This window comes from Bos javanicus, chromosome 2 (genome assembly GCF_032452875.1).
Source record: "Bos javanicus breed banteng chromosome 2, ARS-OSU_banteng_1.0, whole genome shotgun sequence".
Classification (NCBI taxonomy): domain Eukaryota; kingdom Metazoa; phylum Chordata; class Mammalia; order Artiodactyla; family Bovidae; genus Bos; species Bos javanicus.
Genome location: NC_083869.1, coordinates 93,961,978 through 93,985,240, shown reverse-complemented (window position 1 = coordinate 93,985,240; position 23,263 = coordinate 93,961,978). Strand labels below are relative to the sequence as shown.

The window sequence follows — 23,263 nt, the reverse complement described above, 5'->3', positions numbered from 1 at the left end:
TTGGAGACAAAGGCTTTACTGTGTTTCATTGAAGACCATTCCCTCAGTGCCCAGTTCAGTGCCAGCTACACAGCACTGCCCAACCAAAAGCTCACTGGATGAGTGGATGAAGGAGTAAATCAATGAAGTGTCAACACTTTCCACCACCATGATCTCTTTCAAGTGTGCTAAGTCACTTCAGTCGTGTCCAGCTCTTTGCAATTCTATGGACTGTAGTCTGCCAGGCTCCTCTGTCCATGGATCCTCTGGGAAAGAATACTGGAGTGGGTTGCCATTTCCTTTTCCAGGGGATCTTCCCGACTCAGGGATCGAACCCGTGTCTCTTACATCTCCTGCATTGGCAGGTGAATTCTTTACCACTAGTGCCACCTGGGAAACCCTCTTCCAAGTGTAGAATGCTAGATTAAATGTCCCTCAACAACTCAACATCCCCAATTTCCTATGCTTATCTCAGCTGTCATGTTCACACAAATCATAGGCTGACTTTCTTCACTGGATTCCATCTTGCCTCCATCTTTTCTTTACTCAGCCTCAGCCAGATTCCCTACAACTTTTCCTCCTACGCATAAAGTGCACTAAATGAAACTCTAATCTTCTTAAAGAGTTAATGTGCCTCCCTAAATGACTAATTTACTACTAGAGAGTGACTTAGGCACTGGGGAGAATCTGGCTCATTATTTAATAGCCAATAAGGCCAGCTGTTTCATTTCAAGAAATTAATGGTCTTTAAAACCTTTCCATATTGTACCAACTGCTCTTCTCGATGGAAAGCCAAGTGACTTTTATTAGTAAGGTTGATAAAATCCAAACCCTGTTAGTTCTGCTCTAGCTTTCTTCATAATACCAACAGAGTCTTCTGGGACATCTGGTTATTTTTGCTTTACTCACCCTGTTGATTCTTTGGGAGATTTTCCTTGCTGGATTTTCTTTGGTTGCTTCCTTAGAGACCACAAAGGTGGTCCAGCAGCTGCACCCCCTGGCCTGATGGCTTGACCCCCAGCCTTCTTGACTTCTCAAGGAATGCCTTTCAACATTAGGCCTAATTTGGCTGAGACAGTGAGCAGCTTGTTACTTTCAGGTTAGCTCATTCCATTTTTAGCCACCTGAAATTACTCAATGTGAAAAAAAAATCACATTCAGAGGATGTTTTATGTAACCATCTTTCTCTTACTAATATCCTACCATTATGCAAAAAGGTCAAGGAAAGGCTAGATGAGGCCACAAATCCATATTATGAGACAAAGATACAGCAGGCCTTAAATTTTTAGCCCTTGATCAGTATTTTATTTGAGGACATTCAACTTTTAAGAATAAGAATGAATAGAACACATTTGCCATATGCCAGCAACTAATGCCTCTATTCTTTTCAAATATAAACTGTTGCCAGTGGCATATGAAAAATGATATCACAATATCCTGCGTACATTAAATAGATTATTTATCTAAATTATATACAGCAGGGGTTGCTATGGTTTAATGTTAATATTTTACTTTCTTTGGTTTTCCTGAAGTTTTATGCAGCTATAATTTATAGCGGGATCTACGCAGTACTTTTTGTTCCAAAGAAGATTGCTGTCTGCTCATTCCCATGAGTCGCTTCCACTCCCTCTCTATTTTCTGGGGATGAGAACAGAATGTTATTTTTCAAAAGCTGGAAGATAGTAGAATGTGTAAATCCTTTTTAGGAAGCACTGGTGAGCACATAAATGTGGCCTTGGAAACTTAAGCAGGTTCTGTATTTCATGTTGCTGGTGAGTGTGAGCAGGGAGGGGAATGGGGACACAGAGCCAAGAGTTCAATGCCATTCAACCTGCTTTCTGGGATTTATATGCTGGAAAGATTTTGTTCCTGCTAAAAAAAAACAGACAAAAAATGCAGGGTCCAAAACAGAGATGTCTATACACATTGTACTGTGTGAGGCTGAGAGGTAGACCAAAATAAATCTTTTTGCTTGTTTGTTTTGTTTTTGCTAAAACTATCATATCCACTCTAATATTGAGGGCACCTTTCAACACAGTAAGCTAGTATTTGAGTATTTTTTTTTTCATAAAATTTACAAATGAAGTATTCTCTCTGAAGGCATTAGTTAACATTTCATTGAAAGAAAAATGATAGTCAATGGAACCACAATGTGAGGATTTTCTTTAAGATGAGTTTACAATAAATTCCTCAAACTTAGTGAGTCTTAAACTTACTACATCACAGAACTCTCCTGCTTACCCCTTCCCTCAGAAATATGTATAGAATATCATTCATAAAAAGCTTGACATGTAATCTTAGGGAGTTTGAAGATCCCCTGAAGCCCAGTGGTAGGCAGCTTCGATATGTCAGATCAGGACCCCAGGTGAAGAACCCCTCCTTCTCACAGTTCCTTTGGGGTCAGCCAGGTTGACACACATACTGTCTCAACACAAGTCTCCTTCCAGTAAAACTGTCAAAGAAATTAAATGAGAAACTTCCAATAATATCAATGCTGCCTTTGAGGAGTGCACATAGAGTTCTTATCAAGCAGATCTGAGGACCACATAGAGTGGTCTGCATCTGAGGACCTGCATCTGAGGGATGCAGGTTCCAGGAGGGTCCTACACCTGCCCATTCTGCAGAGGGTCATGGAGGCTGGCAGAGGGTCAGCAGAGGAGAACACATTTTACAAGAGGAAGTGCACCTTAAGAAAGAAGCCTATTTAGGTGATCCCGACTACCCCCACGACACTGAAGACCTGGTGTTATACCACATTAAAAGGGTCTTGGTCAGAATATGCTTCAGGACACATGTCCTGACACAGGGCCTAACTGCAGTGAAAGAAAGATATAAACTGACTGTTAATGCATGTCGATAAACTGCACAGATATCTTCCACTGTGTTTGTACAAAGCCATTTAGCATGGGTGTCTAGGCTGCCATGTATTTTTTTTTACGATAATAACAACATCATGGTTGAAATTACTTGAAACTATGTTATGAAAGTACATTACTGCTTAAAATGACACACATTCAAAACTTTCATTCAGTAGAATAAATAAATTAAAAAATAAATCACAAAGAACTGGAAGAAAATATGGGCTAATGTCTGTCTAGTCAAAGCTATGGTTTTTCCAGTAGTCATGTATGGATGTGAGAGTGGGACCATAAAGAAGGCTGAGTGCCAAAGAATTGATGCTTTCAAACTGTGGTGCTGGAGAAGACTCTTGAGAACCCCCTGGACTACAAGGAGATCAAACCAGTCAATCCTAAAGGAAATCAACCCTGGGTATTCATTGGAAGAACTGGTGCTGAAGCTGAAGCTCCAGTACTTGGCCACCCAATGAGAAGAGCTGACTCATTGAAGAAGACCCTGATGCTGAGAAAGATTGAAGGCAGGAGGAGAAGGGGACAAAAGAGGATGAGATGGTTGGATGGCATCACCAACTCAATGGACATGAGTTTGAGGAAACTCTGTGAAATAGTGAAGGACAGGGAACCCTGGTAGCAACTCTAGGAGACAGTGAAGGACAGGGAAGCCTGGCATGCTGCAGTCCACGGGGTTGCAAAGAGTTGGACATGACTGAGTGGCTGAACAAATAGTATTTATCTGATCTGATGACGGGAGACAATTTTTTACATACAAAAGCAAAGAATAAATCATCAACCAAAGACTGAAGTTTTAACTTATAAAATTATAAATTCCTATTTACTATAAATATAAGGTAAAAGTGAAGTTGCTCAGTCGTGTCCAACTCTTTGCAACCCCATGGACTGTAACCTACCAGGCTCCTCTGTCCATGGGATTTTCCAGGCAATAGTCCTGGAGTGGATTGCCATTTCCTTCTCCAGATAAATATAAAGTTAAATTTAAATAATGTTCAGTTCAGTTCAGTCACATAGTTGTGTCTGACTCTTTGCAACCCCATGGACTGCAGCACGCCAGGCCTCCCTGTTTATTACCAACTCCTGGAGCTTACTCAAACTCATGTCCATTGAGTTGGTGATGCCATCCAACCATCTCATCCTCTTTCGTCCCCTTCTCCTCTTGCCTTCAATCTTTCCCAGCATCAGGGTCTTTTCCAATGAGTCAGTTCTTCACATCAGGTGGCCAAAGTATTGGAGTTTCAGCTTCAGCATCAGTTTTTCCAATGAATATTCAGGGCTGAATTCCTTTAGGATGGACTGGTTGGATCTCCTTGCAGTCCAAGGAACTCTTAAGAGTCTTCTCCAACACCACAGTTCAAAAGCATCAATCCTTCAGTGCTCAGTTTTCTTTATAGTCCAACTCTCACATCCATACATGACACTAAATAATTTTAACATGTTTTAAAAATAATTTTAACATTAAATTTTAAACATTTAAATATTTATTTAAAATTAAATAATTTTAACATGACATTAAATAATTTTAACATAACATTAAATAATGCTAACATGCAATGAAGTGTTAATGTCCTTAATATATGAAGAGTTCTAGTAGATCAAGAAGAAAAAGATAAACCTAGATAGAAATGATAGCAAGCAGATAAGCTACCACAGACTTTAAAAATATGCAAATTTCAATAAACATATGAGAAAAATTCAACTTCCCTAAGAGCAAGGCAATAACAAATTAAAACAGATGGTGATCATAATTCTTATTTTTGAATCTCTTAAATTGACACAGTTTAGAAAATATTTTGTATTTAGTTTTGGTGAGGGTGTAAGCTTGTACAACCTATTCATAGGTCAGTCTGGAAGTATACATCAGGAACTTTAAAAATATTCACCCTTTGACCTAGTAATACATGCCAGGAATTTATCCTGAAGCCTGCTTAACTTATATATATATTTTGTTCTCAGGAAGATGAACCTAAGCATCTTAATTGAACTGGATGTAACTGATCAGTTTTGTAGGCTTCACAACATACCACTGGTATCTTACCATAAAGTCTAAGGCTAAGATAAGACTGTGGAGCTCAAAGGAGTGTCATAACTAGGGCTATATGACTCGTCCCTGCATTTGGCTAAGGTCCTGCTATTCTTAACTGGAGCAAAGGTGGTGTGTTGAAATCCATGCAGAACTTGACCTGGTGTGTGTTTATAGCCATGATCATAAGTAAAGTCACTGCAGACACTCAAACATTCATTAAAAAGCATCTTTGATTTAGGTACCGTACTACCAAATTTCCATTTTCCTGAGGCTTTCCACAATCCTGGGGGTATTCCCAGAGGTGCCGCTGTATTTTAGTGATGTTCTGAGCATGGGCTCGACAGAAAATGAACTTGTCAAAGACTTTACATCATTTTGATGAATTGCATATTTGAGTGAAGAGAAACCAGAAATGCATTCTTCTGGGGTTACGCTCTTGGGCTGCCCTGCTGATGCTATCGTTATTCATTGTATTCCACATGAGATGCAACTAATTCACAGAACACTTCCTCCAAAAACAAAATGAAGGCATCAAGACAGTCTAGGGCTACTTAATAATTACATAATTTTTCTTTCATGAAAGGCAACCAGGACTGATCTGCTCTGACTCTGGAGACTGGACATGAGCTGGAGCTGGGCTGCTGGGACCCACCCAGAGCTCCTTAGCACTGAGGGGCCACTGCAGGACTTTCTATAAGGAACTGTGCTTTGAGGCTTATAGCATCCTCTTACCAGGGCCTGGGACCTGCTGGGGAATTGGCTTCTTTAGCAGCAACCCTCAGCCAATGACAAACAGGACTTGAAAGATAAATACCGCGGCATCCTTGCCTCTCACAAGGACAGGACAAGGTGTGAGTGCATTTGTACTGTTTCCAGTGGTCCTAGAAGAACTGATTTCTGTCTGCTGCCCCCAGCAGGACCCTGCTTATTAAGCTGCTGGTACGCTATACTTGGTAACAGCTTTCTTCCCTTCCCTTCCTCACTCCCCTTCCAGGGCTTCATGGGGTTGCTTCACACATAAAATTACTCGCTCCAAAATCTTTGTCTCTGGGTCTTCAAACCCAGTCTAAGGCTCCAGAATGAGCACATTTTTTACTTTTGAGTCTGTACTAGGATGAGAACTTCCACTGTCCCTTGTTACTGCTGCTGTTGCTACTGAGACAACAGTATGAAGAACTTCCTATTTTTTTTTTCAGATCTACAAATTATTCATGTTTTGCCCCATTTACCTTGTCACTTTTCCTGTTTTCTTTCATTCCGTTCCCTTCCCCATCCATCCCCTCTCATGGTCTCCCCATGTATGTATACATAACATATATACATGTTATTATACACATCTATGAAGAAGGAAATGGCAACCCACTCCAGCGTTCTTGCCTGGAGAATCCCGTGGACAGAGGAGCTTGGCGGGCTGCAGTCCTTGGGGTCACAAAAAGTCGGACATGACTGAGCAACTAAGCACATATGTATCTACATATTATTATTTCCTGAGCCATCTGAGAGTGAACTGGAGACTTGTGCCTTTTCACCCATAAGTGTTTCAGTCATATTTCTGAAGAACAAGGGTATTCTATTTTATAAGCACAGCACAGTTACCAAAATGATTTCCACTGTTCCTTCTTCCCTTCATGTTTACGCTTTTTGGGGTCAGAGCTATGCTTAGCCACAGAATGCCAGATGGCATTAAGTCACCAATTCTTCCCACTTGAGAACAATATCATTTCCAGAATTAACTTACACAGACAGTGATAGATAAGCCTCTACTGTCCACAGAAGCAGTGAAGACAAGTCACCACCATGGAGCCCAGGCCCTAGCAATCTGTCCTGCCCCACTTCTTCTGTTTGTACTTTATGAGTAGAAGACTCTGTGCTTCATTACATTATCACTGCTGATATGCTCTGGGGTTCTCTGTTCAGTGTCGATGAACACATGTTGGTCTGGCATCCTGGTTGAGTCACTGTAGTTCCCATTTGTGCTAAGCCATCTCTACGTTTCAGGGTCTCCTGCTGGAAGTCTGAAAGGCACCTCAGATCTAGCATATCCCAGCTTATATTCATGATCTTCCCCTCAAAGGAGTCCTCTCCTAGCCTTTCCCCTCTGGGGGAAGGGTACCATCACCAACACTATTTTGTGTGGATTCACTTTGACACCTGGCTTTACTCCCCCCACCCACACCTCCGTGTGCAACCCATCATTAGGTGCTGTCAGTTCTTCCCACCATTTTCTCCCATCTCCGCCAGCATCACCACCACCATCTCTTGCCTCAACTACATAGCAAAGACCTTTGACCTGGTTTGCCTTTGCTCCAGCCTCCCCTTAATCTCTTCTCTATAGATTTGAAATGCAAGTTTGATCACATCATTCTCCTGCTAAAACTCACAAATGGTTTCCCATCAGTATTTGAATAAATCTGAATATTCTTAACCATGGGTCTGACTTCTACTTTCTTCTCTGCAGTCTTTGTTCCAGCCAAGCTGCCCTCTTTCAGTCTCTCTGTTCACCATGTTCCCTCCTACCAAGGTCTCTGCACATGTTGTTCATCTGTCTGGAATATTTCTTATTTCTTCTGTCTAATTTCTTCAGATCACAGCTCCAAGCTCCCTCCCTCCCTTGATTTGGTCCAATTTCTCATTATATTTTCTTGAATGACTTGTCTCTCCTTTTTCTTAATGGGCAGAGTTACAATTTTATGATTTCTCTGTGATTGTACAATTATCCCTCCAGTGGACTACAAGTTCTGTGGTCCAGGGCCTTGTCCTTCAATGCTTATATTCAGTGCCTACAGAGTATATTGAACTTGGTAGCCAGTAAATAGCTGTTGAATGAAGGAATAAAGAAGGGCAGACAACTTTCTTAGCTCATCTGTTTAGGCTAATACAGTTGCACAGCTAGCTCTGAACAATTCATAACTGATCTCTGTTTTTTAAAAAAGAGATATGAAAATAAAAGAGTCACCAGTAAAAGGATAAATTAAGGAATTTACATTGTTGACAAGGTGGAAATTTAAGTGACTCACCTATAACCAACCCACAGAAAGCAGTCATCACGTTATCTTGGCCATGTTACATGTAGCACATCCGGAAATTACTCATATAAAACATGGGCTTGAAGCTCTGTCTTATACATGGACCTGATTTTGAGGCTGGAAAAAACTGTGAAAGGGTGTTGCACAGTCCAGACCATGTAGCATAAATTGTCAAAGGCACCAACATATCAGTGGAAAGTGACCAACCATAAACTCCAATCCCGATTTTATAAGACTATTTCCAGAAGAAAAACTTTACTGTGGCAAACTTCTTCTCAAAATAGCTCAGCATGCTTATTTTCCATCTTAAACCTCTGCTGTGACAATTACAGCTCTTTCCAGCACCTTGCAAAACCTTGCAAAACCCAGGCTGTCAGAAACTCTCATTTCTGGAAATGGGTCTGTGTTTGCCTCAGATACATGCAAGCAATTAGTGGGCAGAAACATTATCTGAGCAGTCACCACCCTGTCTTCATTTCCAAGCAATGGTCAAGTTTAAAGGCTCTTAATGATGCCCTAGAACATATTGTTGGTGGCGAGTTGCCAATGAGAATTGCCAGGTTCCCACCTATTTAACATGTGATTCCATCTTCAACCATAAGCGTCAGTTTTGCTGACTGTCGAGTTGTACAATCTTCTATTGGGATGAGCCCCAACCACTTCAATCTAGGCTTAATTAAAGAGTTGGAATATAAGCAAGAACACATACTGGATGCTTCTCTTTTTGTACCAGCCCTTCCCACATTTGTACCACAAATGTTTGCCTTTGCTAGAAATAATGGAGCTGGACCAAGGTGTTTCCTGGCATAGTGACTGAGGTCATGGGGCCCATGTCACATAAAATCCAGGGCACAGATGGGCTCGTGTGGCACCTCCACAGTAATCGACTGCCAAAGCTTTCTTCTCTGGACTTGAAGCAGTAGAGTCAATGGAAGCCTTCCCTCTACGGTTATCTGGCACTTCCATCTCACCATGTCCCCTGAGGATCTGCCGGAACTATATTGGAAAAGAAGCAATGATACTTTCCTGGCTATGAAAATTGCTGAAGTAGAACCAATGAGTGTCTTTTTTGAAATGCTAGCATGACAAAGAAGCAGTCTTTAAAAAACAGTACTGTTTAAAAGATATTTCAGCTGGGAGGACAGGGGTATTTATATATTCTAAGGGGAGCTCTGTGGTTCATGGATGCTGCTCCTAGTAATTTTGAAGCCCATTAGCAGTTTGTTCATTTTAATGTCCCAGAGTTATACACTGCTGTAATTTAGGGTGGGTTCCGCTCAGCGAGAGCCACCTTAATAAAGGATGGTCACTGAATGCATCTCTCCAGCCTACTCACAGCCAGCCTAGCTCGACAACGTGACTTGTAGAGACCCTGTAGGTTTCAGAAGTAGAAAGAGGTGAATTGAATCCACCATCTGCCACATATTCTGTATGGCACTTTGACCATACAACTTTGTGTCACTGAGACTCAGTTTCTTCATCCATCAAATAGTGATAAGACTTTATTTCAGGATTGTTATAGGAAATAAATGAAGTCAAACAGTTAAAATGCCCAATAGAATTCTTAGAGCGTAATAAATACTGCAGATACATAGGCTGCACCCCACACCACCACACAAGTGATTCTGTGAAAGAGCAGTGCAAAGTGCGTCTGGAGTCCTGATCCACGCACTTGGGGTTTGTAGGTATTCTGCATACACAGCTCTAGGCTGAGCCATTTACATCCTTATTTGTGTTCCAAATAGAAACATATACTTACATACTTCAAAATTATATACCTCAAAAATACTTTCTTTTCTCTCATAAATTCCCTGACTAAACAACAATTGTATTATTATTATAATTTTTACTGCTGAGGGTTTCAAAGTGTTGAAAAGACAATGAACATGGATTCATTTTTAATGTCATCTAAGTTATCTTCCTTCCCAGGAACTTATGTTACTCACGAAAAAAGCTGAGGTATTCCAACCTCTCCCTAACTTGTCAGTGTTAGTGGTATGCTAAAGGAAAGTAATCAAGTGACCATCCCCAAGAAAAAGAAACGCAAAAAGGCAAAATGGTTGTCTGAGGAGGCCTTACAAATAACTGAGAAAGGAAAAGACATGAAAGGCAAAGGAGAAAAGGGAAGATATACCCATTTGAATGCAGAGTTCCAAAGAGTGGCAAGGAGAGATAAGAAAGCCTTCCTCAGTGATCAATGCAAAGAAATAGAGGAAAACAATAGAATGGGAAAGACTAGAGATCTCTTCAAGAAAATTAGAGATACCAAGGGAATATTTCATGCAAAGATGGGCACAATAAAGGACAGAAATGTCCTAACAGAAGCAGAAGATATGAAGAAGAGGTGGCAAGAATACACAGAAGAACTATACAAAAAAGATCTGCACGACTCAGATAACCATGATGGTGTGATTACTGACCTAGAGCCAGACATCCTGGAATGTGAAGTCAAGTGGGCCTTAGGAAGCATCACTATGAACAAAGCTAGTGGAGGTGATAGAATTCCAGTTGAGCTATTTCAAATCCTGAAAGATGATGCTGTGAAAGTGCTACACTCAATATGCCAGCAAATTTGGAAAACTCAGCAGTGGCCACAGGACTGGAAAAGGTCAGTTTTCATTCCAATCCCAAAGAATGCTCAAACTACTGCACAATTGCACTCGTCTCACATGCTAGTAAAGTAATGCTCAAAATTCTCCAAGCCAGGCTTCAACAATACGTGAACTGTGAACTTCCAAATGTTCAAGGTGGTTTTAGAAAAGGCAGAGGAACCAGAGATCAAATTGCCAACATCCGTTGGATCATCAAAAAAGCGAAAGAGTTCCAGAAAAACATCTACTTCTGCTTTATTGACTATGCCAAAACCACTGACTGTGTGGATCACAAAATATCATGGAAAATTCTTCAAGAGATGGGAATGCCAGACCACCTGACCTGCCTCTTGAGAAACCTATATGCAGGTCAGGAAGCAACAGTTAGAACTGGACATGGAACAACAGACTGGTTCCAAATCGGGAAAGGTGTATGTCAAGGCTATATATTGTGACCCTGCTTATTTAACTTACATGTACATCATGTGAAATGTTGGGCTGGATGAAGCACAAGCTGGGACCAAGATTGCTGGGAGAAATACCAATAACCTCAGATACGCAGATGACACCACCCTTATGGCAGAAAGTGAAGAAGAACTAAAGAGCCTCTTGATGAAAGTGAAAGAGGACAGTGAAAAAGTTGACTTAAAGCTCAACTTTCAGAAAACAAAGATCATGGCATTTGGTCCCATCACTTCATGGCAAATAGATGGAGAAACAGTGGAAACGGTGGCAGAGTTTATTTTTTTTGGCTCCAAAATCACTGCAGATGGTGACTGCAGCCATGAAATTAAAAGACGCTTACTCCTTGGAAGAAAAGTTATGACCAACCTAGATAGCATATTTGGAGCAGGAAATGGTAACCCACTCCAGTGTTCTTGCCTGGAGAATCCCAGGGATGGGGGAGCCTGGTGGGTTGCCATCTATGGGGTCGCACAGAGTCGGACATGACTGAAGCGACTTAGCAGCAGCAGCAGCAGACAGCATATTAAAAAGCAGAGACATTACTTTGCCAAAAAAAGTCCATCTAGTCAAGGCTATGGTTTTTCCAGTAGTCATGTATGTATGTGAAAGTTGGACTATAAAGAAAGCTGAGCACTGAAGAATTGATGCTTTTGAACTGTGGTGTTAGAGAAGACTCTTGAGAGTCCCTTGGACTGCAGGGAGATCCAACCAGTCCATCCTAAAGGAAATCAGTTCTGGGTGTTCATTGGAAGGACTGATGTTGAAACTGAAACTCCAATACTTTGGCTACTTGATGCAAAGAGCTGACTCATTTGAAAAGACCGTGATGCTGGGAAAGATTGAGGGCAGGAGGAGAAGGGGATGACAGAGGATGAGATGGTTGGATGGCAATATCAATTCAATGGACATGAGTTTGAGTGGAATCTGGGTGTTGGTGATGGACAGGGAGGCCTTGTGTGCTGCAGTCCTGGGGTTGCAAAGAGTTGGACACAACTGAGCAACTGAACTCAACTGAACTAACAAATAACAAGTGCTGCAGAGGGTGTGGTGGTGAACCAATGTAAACTGGCACAGCTATCATGAAAATAATATGGAGGTTCCTCAGAAAACTAAAAATATAGTAGAATTACCATATGATCCTTCTCTTGGACATAAATATGGACAAAACTACAATTCAAAAATATATATGTACCCCAATGTTCATAGCAGCACTATTCACAATAGCCAAGACATGGAAATAATCTACATATCCATTAACTGATGAATGTATAAAGAAGATGTGATACATATACACAATGGAATACTACTCAGTCCTAAAAAAAGAATGCAATATAGCTGTTTGCAGCAACATGAAGTCAACTAGAGATTATTATGCTAAGTGAAGTTAAGTCAGGCAGAGACAGACGAATTTTATATGAGATCACTTATATATGTTATCTAAAATATGATACAAATGAATCTGTCTATGAAACAAAAACAGTCTCATAGACATAGAGATTAGACTTGTGGTTGCTAAGGGGGAGGGTGGGTGGGGGAAGGATGTACTGGGAATTAGGGATTAGTAGATGCAAACTATTACATACAGAATGATAAACCACCAGATCCTACTGTTAGCACAGGGAACTATATTCAATATCCTGGGATAAACCACAATGGAGAAGAATACAAAAAATGGATGTATATATGTGTATAAGTGAGTCACTTTGCTGTACAGCAGGAATTAACACAACATAGTAAATCAACTATACTTCAATAAAAAAGATTCATTTAAAATGACTCTGGGGATATCAGGACTGTAATGGGTCCTAACGTGTTTTAAATCACTAATATTCTAACTAAATTCATAATGGAGCCCTTCGACTGAATAATTAATATCAAATATCCCAACTGGCATCAAGGATATATTGGCTATGAGGAAATGATAAAAAGTTTGATTAAAATGGACTTTTATTTGAGGAACTAAGTGACATAAAAATGATATGGCAGCAGCATTAACCCCCTGATCTCAGCGGCTTGGCATCTTTAAGACGGTATTACACACTACGGCTTTTTGCATTTTTCAGGAAGTTTGAGTTGACAATGGAGACATCTTAATCTCACAAAGAACTAAATTGCTGCTAATTCATCATTTTGTCCCCTGCATTAAGAGTGAGGTGGTGTCAGAGGGGCCAGTCAAGTAAGCAGCTGACTCTATGGGGCAGGGGAAGTAGAGATGAGATTTTCAGGGACTGAGGAGAGAAGATGAGAAGGTTGAGTCTGGTGGGGTAAAAGAGCTTCATTGATTTTCAAAAGCATTAAACTCTGTCACATGCAAATGTGGAAAACACTGGAGACAAGTTCCTCAGCCCAGGTTAGCATTCCTGCAAAGTCAGAGCCATAGTCACAGCCTGGGGTGCTGAGAGGTAGCTTTTCACTGCAAGAATGGGCTATTCAGGTAAAGCTGTGTCACTAGAAAGGTGACAGGAAGACTGGCCATGATTCCTTGGATCTAGATGAGGGACAAAGGGCTCTGTCTAGAGAGAGACCTGTGAAGAGGAAGTATTTGTAGCTGAAATGGCCTCAAACCCCAGGTGAACATCTGACTGGCTGCCAGGGCTGCGGCGAGCAGGACATATATTCTCGTGAAGCATCCTATTTGACAAACTGGCCTTGTGGCAGAGAGCAGTACTTGATTAGGCAGTGTGGAGACTTTGTCAGCTTATGCAGATCCAGGTGGCCAAATCTCCACCTGCAATGGACATGTGCTCCCACACATACACACCTAATGTGCTGTGGCTCAAGTTTTCACTGAACTCACCATCAGCCTCAGCAAACACCAGGACTGTGGCATTGGTGGAGGTCTTTGCAGAACTCAAGGGTCACTGCCATCTGCTTAGCAAGGGCCAGAAAGTGAGGCAAGGTTGGCAAAGGAAGATTCAATAGCTGTGAACAGAGCGGAGGCTAACTGGAGATGAGAACGGGCAAAGTCAGAGTGTCTTTAAGCAGTGAGGTAAACGTCTCTGTGGATATTATAACCTAGTGGGTGCTGTGCATGTTGCAGGCTTCCAAGTTGGCTGTGCGCTTGTGACTGCAGTCTTCCTGGGGCTCGGCAAAGGCGGATGCAGGTGAGAAAGCTGTAACCCATCAAGAAACCAACTGACACGTTAAAGCGTAAGTCTGCTGTTATGATGCGTTCTTCTAGTCTGGACACAATCGTACCCAGCACAAACTTAGAAGGCGGGTTTATTTTGGGCTCCAAGGAAGCACACATAAGGTGTTTGCTCCTTCTAGAGTTGCTCTTTCTACCTCAAATCAGTTCTAGCGTGTAACTTCTCACACTAAACTCAAGCTGCTTCAACTGTTCAGAAAGAACTTTTTTCCCCCTTAAGTAACTCTTGTAATACGGGTGAGAGCACCATCGGGACTGAAGGCAGATCTGGCCTAAGCAGGTCTTTGTCCCACATCAATCCCGGAAAGGGAGACTCTCTCCTCAGGAGTGCTCATGAAGCTTTGCATCAGAAAATTTATCATCATCTCTTTTCTTCTGGGTAGATATTATTCTTAATCTTAAAGAACCAAAGTACCAATTTGCAGACACTGCTTTTTCAACTCTCAGGAGTGTTCTAACAAAACAGGATTCCCCTCTTGGTGGGCAAAGTCTATTGCTTAATGTTCATCTAGCAATTATGCATTAAACTGTTCATATTTCAGAGGAAGGACCCCAGGGAACAGGAAAAAAATTGATTTTATGACAGCATTGCAGAGATGGTTGAAAGGCATTACCTAAACTGTTCTATTAGTAATGTTCCGTGTCATATGCAAAGATGAATAAGATACGGTCCCTGTCCTCGAAGGCTCTTATACTTTGGTGAGAATGACAAGCAGGTGAGTAAATAACACAGAGTGTGTAATAATCATAGAGTTTGGGTCTGACTCTGAGCTGAATGATCTAAGCCCCTTAGATGTTAAATGTACAAACTCGCAGTCAAGGCTGCTCAGGTTCAAATCTCAGCTCTGCTGCTTCTAACTGTTGAACCTGGGCAATTTCACTGAATCTCTCTCTGCCTGTGTCCTTGCTTATAAAATGAAGACAATAATAGGGATGCTATTGAGTCACAGGATTGCTGTGCACATTAAATCAGTCAGTGGATACAAACCGTTTAGAACAGGGCCTGGTACATAGTAAGTGCTCAGCAGTGGGTAACTATTTGGACTTCTGGATTTCTACTGACTCTAGGGAAAAGGGACATCCTCATAGAAAAATCAATACTTCGGAAAATAGTGCTCTGAAATAAATGGTAAAAAAAGGGAGGCATTCTTTCCTGCAACTTAGTTATATAAAAACAAATCTATAAAAACAAAATCTCATCTGTGTACTGGTGTAATTAAAACCCACTGTATACATGGTCCTATGTTAGGTCCTGTTGATAGGTGCAAAAATGATGGGTATAGAACAATATCCTTTGTTTCAAGGAATTTATAATCTAATAGTGGTGGAAAGGGTCAGTGAAGAATCAAAATCTAGTCTAAGATGTTTTCAGTGGCACTGGTAAAGTGGTAAACTAATGTTATGGAAGTTAAAAGGAGGAAGAGCTAAAGAAAGATGGCAGAGGGCTTGGGTTTTAGCATGGGGGCTTTGAGGTATTAGAGGCTTCCCAATGGCTCAGCAGCAAAGAATCTGCCTGCAATGCAGGAGATGCTGGTTCGATCCCTGGGTTGGGAAGATCCCCTGGGAGAGGGCATGGCAACTCTCTCCAGTATTCTTGTCTAGAGAATCCCATGGACAGAAGAGCGTGGCTGGTTGCAGTCCATAGGGTTGCAAAGAGTCAGACACGACTGAAGCGACTGAGCCCACATGCGTGCACTTTGAGGTATCTTGGAGATAGAAGGACGGGTACTTAAGCAGGCAGTGAGATACGAAGATTGGCCAGGTTCATTTTGGATTCATCATCATAGTGATAAGAATTGAATCTATAAGAATGGCGGAGGGACTTCCCTAGTGGTTCAGTGGTAAATAAGCTACCTGCCAATGCGGGGGACATGGGTTTGACCCCTGGTCCAGGAAGATTCCACATGCCGTGGGGTAACTAAGCCCGTGTGCCACAGCTACTGAGCCTGCGTCCTGCGTGTCCTTGAGCCGTGCTCTGGAACAAGAGAAGCCACCGGAATGAGAAACCTGTGCACTGCTACTAAAGGGTAGCTACTGCTCGCTGCAACTAGAGGAAGCCTGTACACAGTGACAAAGACCCAGTGCAGCCTAAATAGTAAGTAAATAAAATTTAAAAATTAAAGTTTAAAAAAAAAGAGAATGGAGGAGGCAGCTCAGAGAGACTCTATATAGAAAACAGGGCTAGAAAGAATAAATATATGTATAACTGAATCACTTTGCTGTGCCCCTGAAACTAACACAATATTATAAATCAACTACACTCCAATATTACAAAAAAAGAAAAGACCTGGAGGCAGAGTCAGCTGGGAGCATCAGTGGCATGGTCAGAAGCCTGGGGCAAGAGGTGAGAGTTCAGAGGCTGGTGTGGAAAGAGAGCCAATTCTTTCCCAAAAAAGTAGCAAAATGAGGATTTGAGGAGGAAGGAGGGTTGAGGGAAGATCTCTGTTTTCTCTGATGGAATAAAATCAAGTTCATGGGGTCGGTCTGCCACCTGAGCCTGGCTCAGCTACGAGTCCTGACAGCTGGAGACTTGGTCAGCGTGTCAGGTCCTGAGCCGACAGGAGTATCTCTGTCATATCCCAGGACGTTCCCCCACCGGTCAATAGCGGGCCCCTCCCTTACCATATCTGTCCTGTGACAAGAGCGTCATGTCCAGCCTTGCTGGTTAATTCACAGTGGTGGGTCTCTACCACTCAGGAGACACTGGGTCTGAATCTAAGCCTTGTTGGCCAGGGGCCGTGGCCTCTTACCTAGACCTGAGTTAGCTCCCATGTCCCTGACTTGAGCTCCCTATCTATAAGAACAGCAGGCCACTTTAGTTTGTAATGTCCCCTTCATGATCATCTGGACTTGGGTCTTTCTTTACGAACTGGCTGATCCCTCAGCCTCAGTTATGCCCCCAGCATATCTCCCTGAGCCATTGGCTCTCCTTTTCTGCACGCTGGGGAACTCCCAGCGAACTATGCAGCTGAGCCTCTGCATTCACAGTTGTAAGCACAGGGAGGAAAGCCACTGCCAAGGGCTTAATGATATAGATGAGAGAAGGGTAGTTGATGATGTAGGGTCCCTGAAAAGCCAGTGAGAATGAGCTCTGCTATACAGGTCTGACTCATTAAAAAAGGGAACACATCATTCCCAGAGAGAAAATTAAAAAGAACTAACAGTATTAAAAAAAAAAATCCTTAAAATTCGTCAGCCAGCTTCTTCACTAAGGGTTTTGCTCGAATCACTGAATTTAATACTCATACAAGCATTATACAGAGTCCCTAATATCATCCCCAATTTGCAGATTAAAAAACTGAGCCTGGACCAGTTGGATACTTGCCCAAGATCCCACAGGTGAGAAGTGATGGATGGGGCTATAATTATGGCCTGACTCCAAGTCCATGCCTTCGCATCTCCCCTTGGGAAGTGTGTGTTGGTGAAGACAGAGCGAGTCTGACCGGCAGGGAGCTGAAGCTGAGGAACTAAGGTTGAATGTCTCAAGGTCGTAAAGAAAAGGAAGTGAGATCATCTCTAGAGATTGGGCCTGGGGGGCTTAGTCATCTTTGCAGAACTTAACGGGAGCAGAAAAGGGTTGGAACGGCCACTGTGGGACAGTCAAGGGAGTTGACAGCACGACTAAAAGGAATTCTGGACAGCAGCAGGGGCCCAGCTGGGGCTGGATAATGTGAATTTTGTAGTGGAACCAATGAACGCTTTTCTGAGTTTCTCCAGCAACCTTTCATCGCCCTTGCATGCAGGACCACAGAAGAGATGGAGAGCCTTTTTGCTCCCTCCTCAGGACTCAACACTCGATTACAAGCCCGGAAGAGCAACATCATGTGCTGATGCACTGAGCCATCTGCAGAGAAGGGATAATGGGGTCCCGTGGGGGTCGGGGATGGGCCAGGTGGGAATGATGGAGGCTGGAGATGGGAGAGGAGAGAGTTTACTGCCGAATGGCCGGACCAGGAGGAGGTCTGTAAAATCAGAATGGGGCCTGGGAGAATTGAAAGAGGCTGGGAGGCTGAAGTGAAAAAGAAGCTGTTTGCAAAAATACATACATTGTTGTTCACACGTTATAGCAGCCCAGGAAACAGCCACTTCCCTGCTCACCCAGGGTGAGTAATAATTTGTGTCAGGCAAGAATAGGGGGAGGCTGATTTCCCTCTGTTTACTACCAAAAAAAAGTGGGGGCCGGACGGCCTGGGTAAAACGCTGGCCTTGGGAAAAGCCTGACGCTCTCTAACGAGGTTGTATTACAACCACGCTCTGCTTTCCAAAACAGCACCCTCAGGAGAAAAGAAATAAAGTCATTTTTCTTCAGAGGTAAAAGATTTAACATTGCTTAACAATAACACTTAACATCGCTTAGCCCTTAGCCTTAGGCAACCCCGTAACTACCGAGTGCTGGGAACTGTCTTTTTTCCTGAGCAGGCTGGGGCACCTGCGTTATTTGGTCAAGTGTCACTGAGCCTGGCAGCAGGCTGTACGGGCCTCCTTTAAAATGAGAGTTCCATGAAAACATACCAGGGTGCCCCTTGACTAGGGCTCCTCACCAACTCCATGCACTGGGGGGCATTTTCTGTGTGGATGGCTCCAAATCTGACATATAAATCAACACTATTAAGTTTATTTTAAAACTCCTGTGATGTTCTCCACAAACAGCACAGGAGCCGAATCAGTAAGCAGCATGTTAAGTCCCCAGTAAGGTTGGCCACTGACTTCCCATAAGTAGAATTATTCCTATTTTTAATTAAAAATTTAGCTCCATAAATATTTTAAAGCTCCCCACCTCTGTGACTAAGAGGGGATGCGGTGCCTACAGAGATGTGGTCCCCTCACTCCCCTGACAAAGGAGCAGTGGAGCTGGTATGATTCAATTGAATGGACAGTAAAATCTCTTGGGGCAGGTTGGGGGCCGGGGGGCTGAGGAAACCAGGGTAAAGGGCACCAGCACACTGAAGCCGTAGTCTGTCTCCTGCCTTAGGCATTTGCATCTTGTTGGGTAAATATGGAGCCCCCTCGATGGATTAAAGCACACAGGTGGGGATTCTCTGCATCTCTCCCTTAGATGTTGAGATGGAAACTCAAGTTTGAGCCCCTGCATTAAAAAAAAACGGTGCCAGGGACAGCTCACGCACTTGATCTGAGCCTTATTTATTCTCCATCATGACTCCTTCTTACCAGGAACCTAAAAAGGTACGTCAGCACCTGCAGCCCACCACTTTTGCCACTGTGTTACGTGTGTGAGTGGACTGTTTGTCTAAACTGTTTTCAGTCTAAGATGTTTCGCTTTGGGCTACAGTTATATTCTTAAGGCTGGCAGGATGTTGTCGATCCATATATTGTGATGGCAGCCCCCAGAGTCACAAACAGCATCAACGTATTGCCTCTGTCAAAAAACTTCCTCCAAGATATTTAATCCTAAAACAGACGTGTTTAGAGTCAGCCATGATTGCGCATTTCAGGGCTTATTAGTAAACCTAAATAGGAGTTGGAAATTCAGAGGACTTTATGTTCATTATTACTTATCTAAGCATTGGTTGCACTCTCACAAAAAGTGGATCTGCTACCTCCCGTCCTAGACAGTGGGTCCTGAGGATGAACTGGTCACAGTGTCTCCAGTCTCCAGACTCTCAGGGCCTTATATGTAGTAGATGATCAATAGATACTTGAGGAAGGAATGAATGAGTGAAATTTACAGAATTTCTGTACTTATAAATGCTATTTCTGTGCTTTTGGTTTGTACCCAAAAAAATCCATTTCCGCAGTCTGAGTACAAGTTGGCCAGGAAAGACATTAAACTGTTTCCAGTTTTCCTTTTTCTTCCTTTTCTAAGAACAGTACTTTCCATCTGCCTTAACCACAATTTCCACACACTTCAATATTGAAAGCCAGAAATTTTATATTTAAAATGAGTTTTGGAGACTACTTCTATTTTTTAAAATGAAAACAAAATACTAGGCCAGGGGAAAAAAATCAGAAGAGGAAAGAAATTGAGGATGAGAAAAATAACTTATGAGACAACATATAAAAAGAGAAATCAGGGAGACAAAATATAGTTGTACAGAAGCTTTTAAAATATCGTATTTTGGGCATCCTGCTCAATCAGTGTTCAACATTGCTTTTCTGCTAGATCTGAGATTTTATTACTTTTGAAAATCAACATACTATTTATAAGAGCAGATGGTCACTTACGCTATGCCTGTTGTAATATTCAGGATGTTATTCTTGTCAATTCACACACAGAAATATAGTCAACACGCAACTCAAAACGGTAACCCAGCCATGAGCTAGCACTTTAACAATGCAGTTTGATGATGGAAAAGCTCTCCTTAGGGTCCACCTGCACCCCTGTTTTTAAAAGGGGACATTCTGGGTGCTTGGGGCTGGTGCACTGGGACAACCCAGAGGGATGGCATGATACGGGGAGGGAAGAGGGAGGAGGGTTCAGGATGGGGAACACATGTATACCTGTGGTGGATTCATTTTGATATATGGCAAAACCAATACAATATTGTAAAGTTAAAAAATAAAATAAAAACAAAATAAAACAAAAAAAATAAATAAAAGGGGACATTCTGTACTATTTTAGTTTTCTGGCTGGCATTAACATTTCTTTGTTTTTGTTTTTCAAACTCACACATTCTCACACTCAACTCACTTAACTCCCATGGTCACTGAAGTCTATGTCATCCTGGAAAGCCTTCTCCTTTGTCACGTGTCACTGATTGCAGACTAAAATTATTCTTCGTCTCCCCGATAAGAGGACAAACCTTTGAGAATGGTATCTCATTTTCAGGGTGTCTAGTTATAGCATAAGTGGCTTTTGTTAGGCCAGAACCACCAAGCGAACTTTCCCACCCAGATGTCTCTTCCCTTCAATGGGTCAGTGCCTCTCAGCAATATTTGCCTTTTCCCCAAAGAACTCAGAAAGGTTCTAAATCAAGCGAAAAACACCTTCCCAGGTTCACATTTCTCTCCTGCTTTTTAACACCCACAGGAAGCTCCAAGGTTAAAGTTGGCATGCCCTTCCTCATGGGTAATTCCTAGGACAGAGGATTTACTATTTTATTGTCTCTAAGCTGGGTGCAGGCTGTTCAATACCATTTTTATAGCAATGGCTTAGGATTTCCATTCAGAATCCAATATTCTTGCTGACATGTTCAATTGCAATGATATACTATTTTCTTCCCTTAAAAAATAACCCACAAGTGTTTCAATTATTAGCACAGTTGTGAGGATGGCACGAGGGTTGCGGCAGGCGGTGGTAAGGCAAAATTATAACATATTCCTTATTACAAAGCCAGATTTCTATTTCATGGAGATTTTTCTAAAGACTTTATGTGTGGGTGAGAAGATGAGGGGAGACCCCTTGGTGATGTACCTGGGTAAGGAGGCGTACTGTCGCTCCATCCCCTCAAAGCGGAGGTTGTGTGCGTTCCCATCTGGACCCTTTCCAGACACCTGTGGAGAGAAAAGTAATTAGAGATGAAGATCCATTATGCACCCTGGTTACTGACAATGCATCTCAAAATTATAATCAGCGCACAAATGCTGCTGCTGCCTGCCAAAAATCAACCATGGAAAAGCAAGCAAGAACTCAGTATCGTTATAGGAATTGATGATCAAGCCACAAACATGGCATTTAACAACAAAGTCACTTCTTTCAAAAAAGGGTCATTGTCAAACTGACTCCTCCTTGTCACCATGCCAGGGGTATTCTGTAGATTTTTATGACCGCTTTCATTTCCTTTTAAAATAGGCTTTAGTTTTCAGAGCAGCTTTAGACTTCCAGGAAAATTGAGAAGATAGTACAGAGAGTTCTCACATATCTGAAACTCAATTTCTCTATGACTAACATCTCATATTCATATGGTACATTTCTTACAATTTGTAAATCAGTAGTAACACTGTATTGATAACTAAAGTCCATAGTTTATTCAGATTTTACCTAATTTTTTTTCTTTGTTCAGGATCCCATTTAGGGCACCATATTACACAGTCATCATGTCTCCTTAGGCTTCTCTTGGCTGGGACAAGAATGTATATTTAAAAGTACATTTTCATGAAACCTTTCTTTACTGCCCGGGACTGGCAGCAACCACCTAGTTCTTCCACAGATTCTCTGAAGCCCTCTCTGATCATTTGAACCTCCTGGAGCTCTGTCAGAGACATGACGAACAACCAGAGACGTGACAAACTCTTTTCTATCTAGTGTTGGTCTTTGTTGGTTTTGTCCCTTTCAATGTATTATACTCCCTGTGTCTACCTCTCTTCAGGTCTCTTCCACAAGTCTCAGATTCTGATGGGCACTGAGTGACTTGGCCCCAGTGGGTTCTCAATAAAATGTGTTAGCTTCATGAATATGACTTTACATATAGTTTTTGCATATCTATTCTAACAACTAAAAACACATATGGGATAAACACATACATGTACTTTGAAGGTACTTGTTGACTGATCAATTCCTCACCTGTCTATGTCAACACATGTGGAGTTTTGGCCACCTGTGTGCTCGCTCTTGTGCTGGGGCAGCCCTCATCTAATGGGTATGGAAGGGGGAAGCATAAAACACAGGAAGTCACAGTGTCAAGGTTGTAGAGAAAAATTTTCTAGGTAGCACTAAATCTGGAATTATTTTCTTCCTACCAGCAGTCCCAGATCTCAAGGAAACCACCATCCCAGCTTGGGTGGTGTGTGGAGGGAGGGTTTGTTGGGGGGAGATATTGCAAAATAAGCATATACTCACATTTAGAGTAAGAAAGATGATTTCTGGTGTCAAATGATTACAGGAGGCACTTAAAGAGTGCCTATGTAAAACCTCTTTATATTTTTATCAATATATGGAACAGGAGGAGCTGGAATTATTTGAGAGGATGACAGCCCAGTAGCTACCTAGGTAGGATGAAGACTGTACATATAGACTTGGAAGCAGCTACAGAGAGACAGAAATCTCTGCATTAGGATAAAGCCCTGATTTAAATGGCTGACCTTTTAAACAAAGACTAAGGGCAAGGATGGTATCAGACAATTAGGGGATAAATAAATGGCACTAAAAAAGAAGCGATTGATTAAAGTATTGTTCTCAGACACGCCTATCTAAGGTTTGTTTTGACCTATTTTTTATGGAGGAAGAATTAATGTAAATACCAGAACTGCATTGAAGATTA

The 23,263-nt window shown here is 42.0% G+C and overlaps 1 protein-coding gene across 1 annotated transcript in view; it reads right to left on the bottom strand.

Annotated features, from left to right (window-relative positions):
* The window catches only part of PARD3B (par-3 family cell polarity regulator beta), a 1,151,446-nt gene that overhangs the window by 48,207 nt on the left and 1,079,976 nt on the right, over positions 1 to 23,263 (bottom strand). Inside the window, exon 22 of the mRNA XM_061382241.1 lies at positions 21,478 to 21,557. Within this exon, the coding sequence (XP_061238225.1) occupies positions 21,478 to 21,557 (80 nt within the window). The remainder of the gene's footprint in view (positions 1 to 21,477; positions 21,558 to 23,263) is intronic.